Source organism: Pristiophorus japonicus, chromosome 13 (assembly GCF_044704955.1).
Source record: "Pristiophorus japonicus isolate sPriJap1 chromosome 13, sPriJap1.hap1, whole genome shotgun sequence".
NCBI classification, from domain to species: domain Eukaryota; kingdom Metazoa; phylum Chordata; class Chondrichthyes; family Pristiophoridae; genus Pristiophorus; species Pristiophorus japonicus.
Window position 1 is genome coordinate 112,205,133 of NC_091989.1, and position 12,258 is coordinate 112,217,390.

At 46.0% G+C, this 12,258-nt stretch overlaps 1 protein-coding gene across 1 annotated transcript in view; it reads left to right on the forward strand.

Moving 5' to 3' along the window:
- The window catches only part of LOC139278173 (uncharacterized), a 64,432-nt gene that overhangs the window by 24,123 nt on the left and 28,051 nt on the right, over window positions 1-12,258 (forward strand). Inside the window, exons 3-4 of the mRNA XM_070896827.1 lie at window positions 4,891-5,346; window positions 7,216-7,360. Coding sequence (XP_070752928.1) covers window positions 4,891-5,346; window positions 7,216-7,360 — 601 coding nt within the window. The remainder of the gene's footprint in view (window positions 1-4,890; window positions 5,347-7,215; window positions 7,361-12,258) is intronic.

The following is a 12,258-nucleotide window of genomic DNA, read 5'->3' on the forward strand; positions in this document are numbered from 1 at the left end:
GCCTCACCGATTGCCAGGCCTCAGTGACGCACCCTCCAATGATCTCCAGCAGGGTCTCCTCCAGCTGAGTCAGGTTCTGCAGCCGTGCTTGCCCCCCAGCCTGTTTGTTCAAGCTCGCACCGGTTGTGAGCCACCTCGGCCTGAAAGATAAAGGGAAGTGTGTCAGTGAGCGTGGTGCAATGTGTTTGGATGATGTGCCGGTCATGGTTCAATAGCTGGCATTGTGTGCAATGTGGGTGTAAGACTTGCAGCAGTGGTTGGGTAAGTGTGTGAGAACATAAGAAATAGGAGCAGGAATAGGCCATTTGGCCCCTCGAGCCTGCTTCGCCATTCAATAAGATCACGGCTGATCTGATCTTGGCCTCAACTCCGCTTCCCTGCTTGCTCCCTATAACCCTTGAGTCCCGTGTAATTCAAAAATCTGTCTCTTTCCGCCTTGAATGTATTCAACGACTCACCCTCCATAGCTCTCTAGGGTAGAGAATTCCAAAGATTTAAGACCCTCTGAGAGAAGAAATTTATCCTCATCTCCATTTTAAATGGGCAGCCCCTTATTCTGAAACTATGTGTCATGTATATAACCTTCATGTAACTGTAACCATCATGTAACAACACTGCATACTGTATACACCGAAGAAATGCACACCTTGACCACAGGGGGTGAACTTGTGGGAGACACTCCTCACCTGGTCATCCAGGTGTATAAAGGGAGGTCCCATGCAGGGTCATCACTTCTTGGTCCTGTGAATAAAGGTTCAGGTCACAGAGTGACCTTGTCTGCAGAATGTGCCTCGTATGAATTTATAGTAGTGTGTAAGGACACTACACTATGCCCCCTAATTCTAGATTCCCCGACGAGGGGAAACATCCTCTCAGCATCTACCCTGTCAAGCCCCCTCAGAATCTTATATATTTCAATAAGATCACCTCTCATTCTTTGAAACTCCAGTGAGGGTGAGGTGAAGCTATGATTGTGAGCTATGAGTGGTGATTGCTAGATATTGTTGGTAGGTGAGTGATGGGGGTGTCGTACACTGAGCAGTGTGTGAGGCTAGTGGTGCAGTTAGTGGGATAGGGCATTTGGAGATGCATTCATTGACCTTGAGGTCATTAAACTTCTTTCGGCACTGGATAGACAGCCTGGGGGCAACACTGTTAGCATTAACGGTTTCTGCAATCTCCTTCCACTCCTTCGCAGTGTGTCTGGAAGGCCTCCTGCCCCGCCTGTGGGTAAAGGACCTGTCTCCTCCAGTAGACCTCCTGCACCAAGGCCTTCAGAGCTGTGTTAGAGAACCGAGGTGACCTTTCTCTCCTCTGCTGAGATATTACTCCAGCTCCAGTCACAATGAGGTATTCCTGTAACAAAGCACTTCCCCTTTAAGATGTGCAGACAGCCTTTCACTCTGCAAACCACCATTAAATAGAGAGCCTACTCCATGCAATATTGGGCCCCCTGTTGAGCTCTGAGCCAACCAGCAGTGCGTTTAACGCTGTGCTCAGAGCTGTAATCATGGTAATGAGCAGCAGCATGGATTTTGCGTGCTGCCTGCGCGACTTTCAATGGGTGCCGGTAAATTGTGCAACCCGATCCTCGTGCCTGTTTTCAGGCATTATCCAATTTAGGCCCCTGAGTTTCTTCTTTCTGACAGGCTCAGACTGAGAAAGTGAACAGACAAGGCAGGAGGAGGAAGCATTGCACACTTTTTAAACACTCTTTTGTCTTTGAGGGCAAAGTTTCAATCCAGCTCATTTCATCAAACTAACATATTAAAGTAACAATGCTGCTTTGCCCTCCTGACCCCTCCACTGCCTTTGCTTTGCCAGATCGCTTGTCCAGCATCCTGTCTCGGATGAGTAACAAATTCTTCCATTTAAATGTTGGGAAGATCAAAGACCCTGACTTCGGCCCCTGTCACTAGCTTCTTGCCCTCGTCACTGGCTCCAGCCTCTCATTACCCACTGTCTGAAGCTGAAGCAGATTGCTAAGAACTTTGCTGTGCTGTTTGAGCCGAGATTCTGAACCCATATCCTCACCATCACAAAGACTGCCAACTTCTACCTCAGCAACATCGCCCACCTCTGCTTCTACCTCAGGTCATCTGCTGCTGAAACTTCAGACTTGATCACTAGAAATCTCTCCTGGTCTGCCTCCCATCCTGCACCCTTTATAGACTTCAGCTCATCCAAAATCCTGCCACTGGTATCCCATCCAGGGCAAGTCCTGCTTTTCCCCAACACCCCTGTTCCCACTGACCTGCATTGGCTCCTGGTTCCCAAAATCTTAAATTTATTGACAGTTCACACCACTGCTGCCCTCAAATCCAAATTTAAAGGTAGAATTGCACTAATCTCGAATTGTCTGAAGAGCTTGATCTCAATAGATGACTGTTCACAAGAGTTGTGATGAATGCTGAAACCTGACCTCCAGTTAGCTCCTCCACAGTCCATAGGGAACGTATTATAATTATATTGAAGAGGTGACCTCGCACAATGTGGTAATGTCAGCTGGGCACTTCAATGGTGCAAAGACTTGTGGGAGCATATTGGCCCTGGTGCCATTTCAGCTGGGATAGGTGAATTGGTCCTTATGTGCACAATCTGTTCAATCCCCTGGGAGGACAGGCACCAACATCAGTGTCCTCGACCAGCTAACATCCCCAGCATTGAAGCACTGACCACACTCAATCAGCTTCGCTGGGCAGGCCACATAGTTTGCATGCTAGACACGAGACTCCCTCAGCAAATGCTGTATGCGGAGCTCCCTCATGGCAAACGAGCCAAAGGTGGGCAGCGGAAACATTATAAGGACTCCCTCATAGCCACCCTGATAAAGTGCGACATCACCACTGACACCTGGGAGTACCTGGCCGAAGACCGCCTTAGGTGGAGAAAGTGCATCCGGGAGGCCGTTGAGCTCTTCAAGTCTCAACGCTGAGAGCGTGAAGAGATCATGCGTAGGCAGCGGAAGGAGCATGCGGCAAACCAGTCCCACCCACCCCTTCCCTCAACGAATGTCTGTCCCACCTGTGACAGAGTCTGTGGCTCTCATATTGGACTGTTCAGCCACCAAAGAATTCACTTCAGGAATGGAAGCAAGTCTTCCTCGATTCCGAGGGATTGTCTATGATGATGATGCAGAATCTGTAAATAATTGAGATTTTAATTCAACTGGATGTTTATAGTTTTCACAGTATGTAGTATTTCTAGCATCTTTCATATCCTGAATGTCATAAAATCATTGTAATTGGGTGTTGGATATGGCTTTAAAGGATTTGCAGCTGCACCTACTGGGAGCAGGTTTGGAATTTGCACACACACTTCTGACAGACTGAAAACTGAGGGGGCACATGTTCCACATCAGGAGGACAGTTTCATAAGATTCCCCCTTAGAGCCTGAAACGTATTCATTGTTACTGAACCTAAAGGAAAGAAAGAACTTCAGTTTATATGGCACCTTTTACGTTCTCAGGATGTCCCAAAATACTTTACAGCCAACAAAAATGACCAGGTAACCTAGTTTTAGTGAGGTTGGTTGAGGGATAAATGTTAACCAGGACAGTGGGGAGAACTGCCCTGCTCGTCTTCAAATAATGCCATTTATGGTTTGCGCCCACCTGAGACGGCAGGCGAGGACTTTTCTTCTTCGGCGGACCCTCGTAACGAGGATGACTTGCTTCCACATCAAAAAGGGATGAGTTCACAGGTGTTTCAAAGAAGGATCTGATATTCCAGGTCCCGAACTATATGTTGAAGGGCGGAAGATGCCTGTGCGTGGATTTTTTTTAACGTGTGGTGGCTGTTCCACACCAACCACCACACGGGCTTGACAGAGCTAGGTTTTGGTCCTGTGGCAAGGATTAACCAAGACGACTGGAGACCAGCTCTGCTGCACGGATCGAGTGCATACATATATCGCAGTGTGGGCAGGCCCGTGCTGCTCCAGGGCCCTCGCCTATGCTGGGCCCCAAACTCACACCTCTCCTGGGCCCCGATCACGTCGCTCCATGATCTCTTGCCGCTCCTTCGTCCCAACCTCGCTGCGCCCTCTGTACCTGCCCACACTCCAATCACCGACCTGGACCTTGGTGACATCCAATCCAGTATCCCTCTTCACTGCTGTCGCCCTCTTGCACCAACTCACGTTGCTCCCTGGAGTGGTATGCCACCACGCTGTCCAGGGGCCGCTCGTCGCTCGCCTTTTATGGCCCCGACCTGCCGCTGGTGTTCTCCCGCAGATTGGGACCGCCACACTATCCAGGCGAGATGAGGATTAGGCTTAATGTCTCTCTGAAATGCAGCACCTCAGAGAATGCTGCTCTCCCGCAGTACTGCAATGAAATGTCAGCTTACTTTATGTGGTCAGGTCTCTGGAATGGTGCTTGAACCAACAACTTTCCGACTCAAAAGGTGAGAGTGCTACCACTGACCCAAGGACGATATCTAGTTGAATGTAGTTTTAAATGAAAATTGTTAGATAGTATACAGTGATTTTAATATTACTTTCGATCCTCTAAATTATCTGTTGTGCGTTAAATGATTTGTACCGCTATTCTTGGAACAATTTTGATATTAATAAAATATATATATTTAAATTTATATATAACCTTATGTTACGTTAGAATGGTATTTGCAAGTTAAATTGATCACAAAATGGATTTTCCCTGTAACTGAAATACCATAAATAGCTGAAACACAACAAGGTACTTGCTGTTGCCAGGCATCTCCTGATTGGCTGCCATAATTATGGTGGACATCCTGGTCATGCAATTTATCTGGGATTTTGTCGATCTTTGCCTAAAGTCACAGTGATTGATTGGGAGAACCCCCGAGGAAGCTCTCAATGTCTTTTCCTGAGGTTGATTAATGTTTATCGTGTGATTATATTTGCAGTGGTATTTGGAGCTGAATTTACATTTTGTGGGTACCTACACCACAGCATTAATAAGTCTCATCACCATATTGAGCCTGGCCCCGGCCCCTGTTCATTGAATGTGTCCATAAACCAAGCAGGCTTACGAATAAAAGCTCGTCTCATTGAGAATGGCCCACCAATCTGTACGGAAGATATTGCAACAACTACACCCGATGGTTTGTCAGATGTCTGCATCACTTGGAAAGGACACGTTGGCAAACTGTTCATAACTCGTGGTGATGTCGTTAAGTCGTATTCAACTGCCATGTCCACTAACTGGAAATGTTGTCAAAATTTCATTCTTACCGGAAGCACTTCAAGCAATAATTCACCGTTGCTGAATGATATTATTTATATAAATGGATCACACTTCAGTCCTGTTCACATTGAAAATGCATCTTATTTAGAATTTACTGGATCTGAAGGAGCATGTGGTAAGTAGAAAAAATTACACATTGTGAATCTCTCTTACATTTGAAAAAACTTAAGATTTCTAATAGATGAAGAATAAAACCGACATATAGGCCCAGACTTTCTGTGCCTCTCCCCCTGCCAATGTTTTGGTGGATCCACGGCAGGTGGGGACAAAATGTGTGCAGCGATGTGCTGTTCCCTGTCCCACCTCTGTGCACCCTCTCCCCAACACCCACCCAACCATTTCCCAGAGGGGTTGGTCCACTCAGCCCAGAATATTCCTGCACATATATTGATGGCATGGATGGCAATATATAAAGACTACACAAATGAGAGAATTGTAGCCTGCACCATGTTTCCTGCCATTTCAAGGATACAAGGACTGCCAGTTCGGCCCAGGCATTCAAAGTTCACGGTTGGAGGAAGGGGTTAAAAATCAATCATTTTGTAAGCAGCACAGAGGTATTTTAATGTTGTGCAGACTCCCGAAGACTGCCATATCAAAACTATGGTGTCTTTTCCGCAGGATTTCTCGGTGGAGGCAGGGATACCTCCAGTATGCTAATGATGCTGAGGTCAGAGGTCAGAGGCTGTGGTCAGGGGAACAGCTTCATGGAGGGCAGAGTGCCACTCCTTGGAGATGTCCCCCAGTCAATCGGAGGAGGACATGGAAAGCCTGGGCTATGTTATTTAAGCTGCAAAAACCACTGAAAGCAAAACCTTAATTCTGAAAAAAAAAATTAAATATCACTGAACAATTCATTTACTGGCCTGTGTAGTGAAAGGAATCGATGGCTCTAAACACAGATTCTGAAATATGTGTTTCTTTAACCTTGAGATTATATTCCTTAGGAAAAAGTACTCACAGTGTTAAAGGAATATTGGTTCCTGTCCAGCTAGAGTTCAATTTGACTATTCTAACCAGACTAATATTTAATCTTTATGAACATGTAATTAGTTTTGTTGTGAAGCCGTTTAATTGAAGTATTGACCCCAAAAAGCAACAGATAAAGAATCTTAGTCCTGGCTTTCGCCACATGGCAAGACCAGAGCTCAGGGCCTAATGTCCCTGTCTTCTGTCAGTACCACAAGTGATTTACTGTCGGAGCCCAACGCTCTCATTCTCCCAGACTTGAATTGTTTCTGTTTCTCCCAATGTGCCTTTCATTAGGCTGAGACCACAGCAAGTTATCAAAATAAATAATGGCTACAATGATTAGAATAATCAAAAAATAAATATTAGGAAAGTTAGACAATAAGACTTGGATCAAGTTACAAGACTGAAGATATTAAAATTCGGAGTCTCTCTGCTTGGGTGGAGCATTAGAGAAAGGTAACACTAGGACCCCATTTTATCTGTGTGAAAGAATAAAGCTAAATACAGGGTAATGGTACAATGGCAGCAGCATTGTAATTTTAGATCTGATGAAGGATTGTGGCCAACTCCAGGACAGGCAGATATTTGATCATTCTCACATATGGTGAGATTTTCTTTAAAGGACTCTGGTCTGTTTTGGGCTCTCTGTGGATACTTTATATTTGTGCTCAGTGCAGAAGTCACTTTGCTTAGGTGAACACGCAGATGCTATGAACTGAAGCTAGACCTTGTTGGCTACCACATTTGCCTCCATAACAATAACAAAAATTTAAATAATTAGCATTCAAAGCATTTTGGGACATCCTGTTAGCAAAGGGTTAATCAGATGGGACTACTGTTACTTTCTCTATATTCATTTCAACCCACCCACCCTTGGAGGTTAAATTCCTCCCAGAGATGCTGTTGGTGCAGGTCTTGCCCTTTAAATTATTCCTTCACACTCAAAATACTTATACTTGTTTCAAAACATCTGCTAAAGGTCCCTAATCACTTTCACTGTCTTTTCATTTAGAAACACCATGGTCTGATTGCATAAAACAGAACGACAAACTGACTCAACTCACAACTCAAAGCACATTTACTCTAACTGATGCTCGTTATGCTGTGCTAATTGTGAATGGCATCCTGGAGGAATGTAATGCCAGCATTTCAGTCAAGTAAGTGTTAACAGCTTGCTTGAGTAAAGTGTTGAATAGATGATGGTGCTAGGGTGTCCCTGGAGATGGAGCATGCGGTATTCACCGGTACGCTCGCAGCCTTCCGTGAGAGGTGGGCACCGGAGGGACTGGAGTGCATCATCACCCCGGCAACCAAATTTTAATTTGATTTTATTATCTAAAGTTTAATTTGTTTAATTTACCTGTTTTAGTGCCCGCCCCACACCCCTGCTTTTAGCCAGGGGGCACTTGTATAATTTGTGTATTGGTGCCCTCAAAACAAAAACAGAAAATAAGGGGCACTGGGATAAACTGTATTTTGGAGTGTGACCCCCCGCCTTGCAGGGGACATTTGTTTAAATGCACAATTAAAATAGTTGAATAGATGATGGCGCCAGGAGATGTCCGTGGAGATGGAGCACTCGGTGTCCATTGGTACGCCGGAGAGACTAGAGTGGATCATCACCCCTGGCAACCAAATTTTAATTTGACCTTAGTTTTTCAAAGTTTCATTTGTTAATTTGTCGGTTCTACTTCCCCTTTAATAAGGGGGCATTTGATTTAAAGTTTGACATTAAAATAGTTGAATAGATGATGTTTCGATAGGGCGTGTTTTAGAAATCTCAGACACTAGAATTCAGCAGATTCATTGCTGGTCTTTCTGTTTCTCTGTGCTTCTATAATTTGTTCTGCAGATATTGGTCATCCAGTTTGAGTTTCCCCACAAATGAAAACAATCTATTTCTTTTAACTCAAAACAGCTTTGTTCAAATTAAGTTAATTTCAATCAGTATTGCACAAAAATGCGACCCGTGAAAATGCATTGAAAATGTGTTCCTTAGTTCAAACCTCTTGATTCTAATGCATATTCCCACCACAAGTGGGCTCTGAACAGAGTATTCTGCACTTTATTCGAATTCAACTCCATGATCAACATCAGGTGCCGAGGCGTCACAGCTTCTCCCAGTGGATACACTGCATCATCAGGCGGAGGCAAAGCAGTTTGGGGAGTATGGCCAGCCAGAAGTAGAGGATCATCAAATATGTGGAGGAGCGCCCTGGAGAAATGAAGAAAGTTGTGGTAACATCCCTCCCACCACCCTCTCCACCTACCCAAAACAACAAGGAGAGTCGGTGCTGACTGCCAGCAGACCTTCTGCAGCCAAAGGAAGAGGACGTGCACTTCAGTTTGTCCCAATGTCCAATCAGATTTGTTGAGCTTGTTCAAGCAGGCTAATCTTCCACGGCTGTCCAACCTCGTTGTGCAGGGAAATGCGAGTGAGTTCACTGAAGAATTTGGAACTAATTCTGTTTCAGCATCATGGATCGGCCACTTTAAAAACAGTTGTATAATCTCGTCCACGCCCATACATGGGGAGGCAAGTGATGTTCTCACAGAGAGCATCAGCAACTGGATGCCTGATACCAATTCCAGAAATGTTATCTTCTTATAAACCTAAGTACATCTTTAATGCTAATGAAATGGGCCTTTTTTAACCAGCTGTACCCACGCACAGCACCATTTTTCATCAATGAAAAATACTCGTGTGTGTCTCGATATCTCTTCAAATAGTAGGCTTAGCCATGCATTGCTAGACAGAGTATCAATGTTTAATTAAGCATATAAAATAACAAGTTAACTCATAGGAGTTGCAAGAGCCCCATGTGTCTGCAGCCCAACCGACACACACAGGAGCGAGGACGAACAAAGGGAGGTCACATGCAAGTCACATGACGATGACGCAGATGCCACTCACTTCCAGCAAACGTGCACCCAGCGTCACAAGGTGGGAAAAAAAATCAATCAGTGAATTAGCATCAGAGTTTGCATTAGCATGAGTGGAGAAAAAAGAACGGCAGCAGAAACTGGGAGTGAGAAAAAGACTCAAATATGTGGATCCAGCGAGCAGACGGAGAGAGAAACCAGTCTCAATTGTGAAAGGTTGCTGAGGAATTGACTGATAACTAAGCTAAATGTCTCAATGGAACATTTCACTACATAGTTGCTGGTGGGTGGGAGCCTTGGGGATCAATCATAATGATCATTTTCAATGTGACTCTATGTGACATGCTCGATGGACCAGCTGGTCTTTTCCTGTTGGTCATTTTTCGTATGTTTGCAAATAGAAACAACAATTTTGTTGATAAATGTGCTGTCAGCAAGAAGCAAACCATAATCACAGATGTTTCACAAAATGACTGAACTTTGCATTGTACACCTTGTACAGTTCTTGGGGTTTCAATCACATTCATTTAAATAATTGATTTGATGTTTTATGGTATTTAATGGTGTTCCTGTAGTGTTTTGCTGCGCTGTTTTATTAACATTGCATAATTTGCATTTGCTGATTGTCATGTATGTAACCTTCATGTAACAACACTGCAGTACTGCATATACTTGAGAAATGCACACATTGACCACAGGGGATGAACTTGTGGGAGACACTCCTCACCTGGTCATCCAGGTATAGAAAGGGAGGTTCCACACAGGGTCATCACTTCTTGGTCCTGTGACTAAAGGTTCAGGTCTTGGAATGACCTTGTCCATAGAATGTGCCTCATGGATTTGTGGTATTGTGTAAGGACTTTACAGTGGCGACGAGAAACGGGAATCAACGACCCACGAGAATGGCCACCGGTAGCACAGAGGAACGGTACTGTGTTGGTGAGGATTGGGACGATTTCATTGAGAGGCTTCAGCAGAGCTTTGTCACGAAGGACTGGCTGGGAGATGCAGCGGCTGACAAGCGAAGGGCTCATCTACTGACCAGCTGTGGATCTAAGACTTACGTGCTCATGAAAGACCTGCTAGCACCCGAGAAGCCGGCGGACAAAACTTTTGAAGAACTCAGCAAGCTAATCAGTGAGCACCTCAAACCGACGAGCAGCATACACATGGCCCGACACAGATTTTATACCCACTGACGTCAGGAAGGACAGAGTATACCGGACTTCGTTGCGGATCTCCGGCGCTTGGCCAGCCTCTGTAAATTCACAGACGCCTGCAGGGGGGAGATGCTAAGGGATTTCTTTATTGAGGGCATCGGTCATGTCGGGATTTTCAGAAAGTTAATCGAGACCAAGGACTTGACCTTGGAAGCGGTGGCGTTGCTGGCTCAGACTTTTATGGTGGGGGAGGAGGAAACCAAGATAATATACGCACGCAACTCTGACTCCAATGTGGATTAGGGGGTCAATATCATAAACGCGACTCAGAGCCCAGCAGGCAGGCAAGGGCAGTTCGACACACCCCAGGCAGCAATAGACCCCAGAACAAGTTTTCAACACAGACAATGGCAGGCTGAACGGACATTTATGCCATCCCAGTGGACAATGCGTTCTGGAATGGGACCATTGACACCAACTAACAGGGTGCTCAAGAGCAATCAAAGGGACAATCAGCGAGGAATGCCTGGTAACAGCTCTTTTGTTCACAACAATGGGAATCTCAGTTCATGCTGGAGGTGTGGGGGCAGACATGCTGCAAGGACTTGGAGGTTTCAACAGTTTGCCGACAGAAATTGTAACCTCACTGGACCAGAAGAGGGGTCTGCGAGGCAGGATGACGCGTGGGGCAAATCAATGGACGCTGAAGTTCAGCGGGTTCATGTCGCAAACATTCACAGCTCATATACCAAAATGCTACCTATGATGATGAAGGTCCTATTAAACGGCATCCCGGTACGCATGGAGCTGGACACGGGGGCCAGCCAGTCACTCATGAGCGTTCAACAATACGAAAAGCTATGGCCACTCAAAGCCAGCAGACCCAAACTGGAACGCATTGAGACTCAACTACGGACGTACACCAAAGAAATCGTTCCAGTGCTAGGCAGTGCAATGTTGGCTCTCACACACAATGGATCAGTGAATCGGCTGCCGCTCTGGATTGTCCCGGGCAATGGTCCCACACTGTTGAGGAGGAGCCGGTTAGCTGAGATGAACTGGAAATGGGAGGATGTGCACGCAGTGTCATCTGTGGAGCAAAGTTCATGCTCATTGGTCCTACAGCAATTTGAGTCACTATTCCAACCTGCCGTTGGGACGTTCAAAGCTATCAAAGTAGTGATTCACATCACCCCGGACGCCAGACCAGTGCACCACAAAGCCAGAGCTGTGCCATATGTGATGCGGGAGAAAATTGAAAGCGAATTGGACCGTTTGCTGAGAGAGGGCATCATCTCGCCCGTTGAATTCAGCGACTGGGCGAGCCCCATTGTTCCCGCCCTAAAAACGGATGGCTCGGTCAGGATCTGTGGCGACTACAAGGCCACTATTAACCTGGTGTCCCTACAAGACCAATACCAGCTTCCAAGAGCGGAGGATCTTTTTGCCACGCTGGCAGGCGGCAAGCTGTTCACCAAGTTGGATCTCACTTCAGCCTACATGACCCAAGAACTGGCCGACGAATCCAAACTACTGACCACAATCACCACACACAAGGGACTGTTTGTTTATAACAGGTGCCCATTTGGCATTCGATCAGCGGCCGCGATCTTTCAAAGAAACATGGAAAGCCTGCTCAAATCCATTCCTGGAACGATCGTATTCCAGGACGATAACCTCATCATGGGTTGGGACACTGAGGAACACCTCCATAACCTGGAAGAGGTGCTACGCCGACTGGACCGGGTAGGCCTGTGACTCAAGAAACCTAAGTGTGTGTTTTTGGCTTGCGAAGTCGAGTTTCTGGGCAGGAGGATTGCTGCAGACGGGATTCGGCCTACCGAATCCAAAACAGAGGCGATTCGACGAGCGCCCAGGCCCTGCAACACATCAGAGTTGCGTTCATTTCTGGGACTCTTGAACTATTTCAGGAACTTTTTGCCGAACTTAAGCACATTGTTGGAGCCGGTACATGTGCTCCTGCGTAAGGATTGCGATTGGTTTTGTGGGGT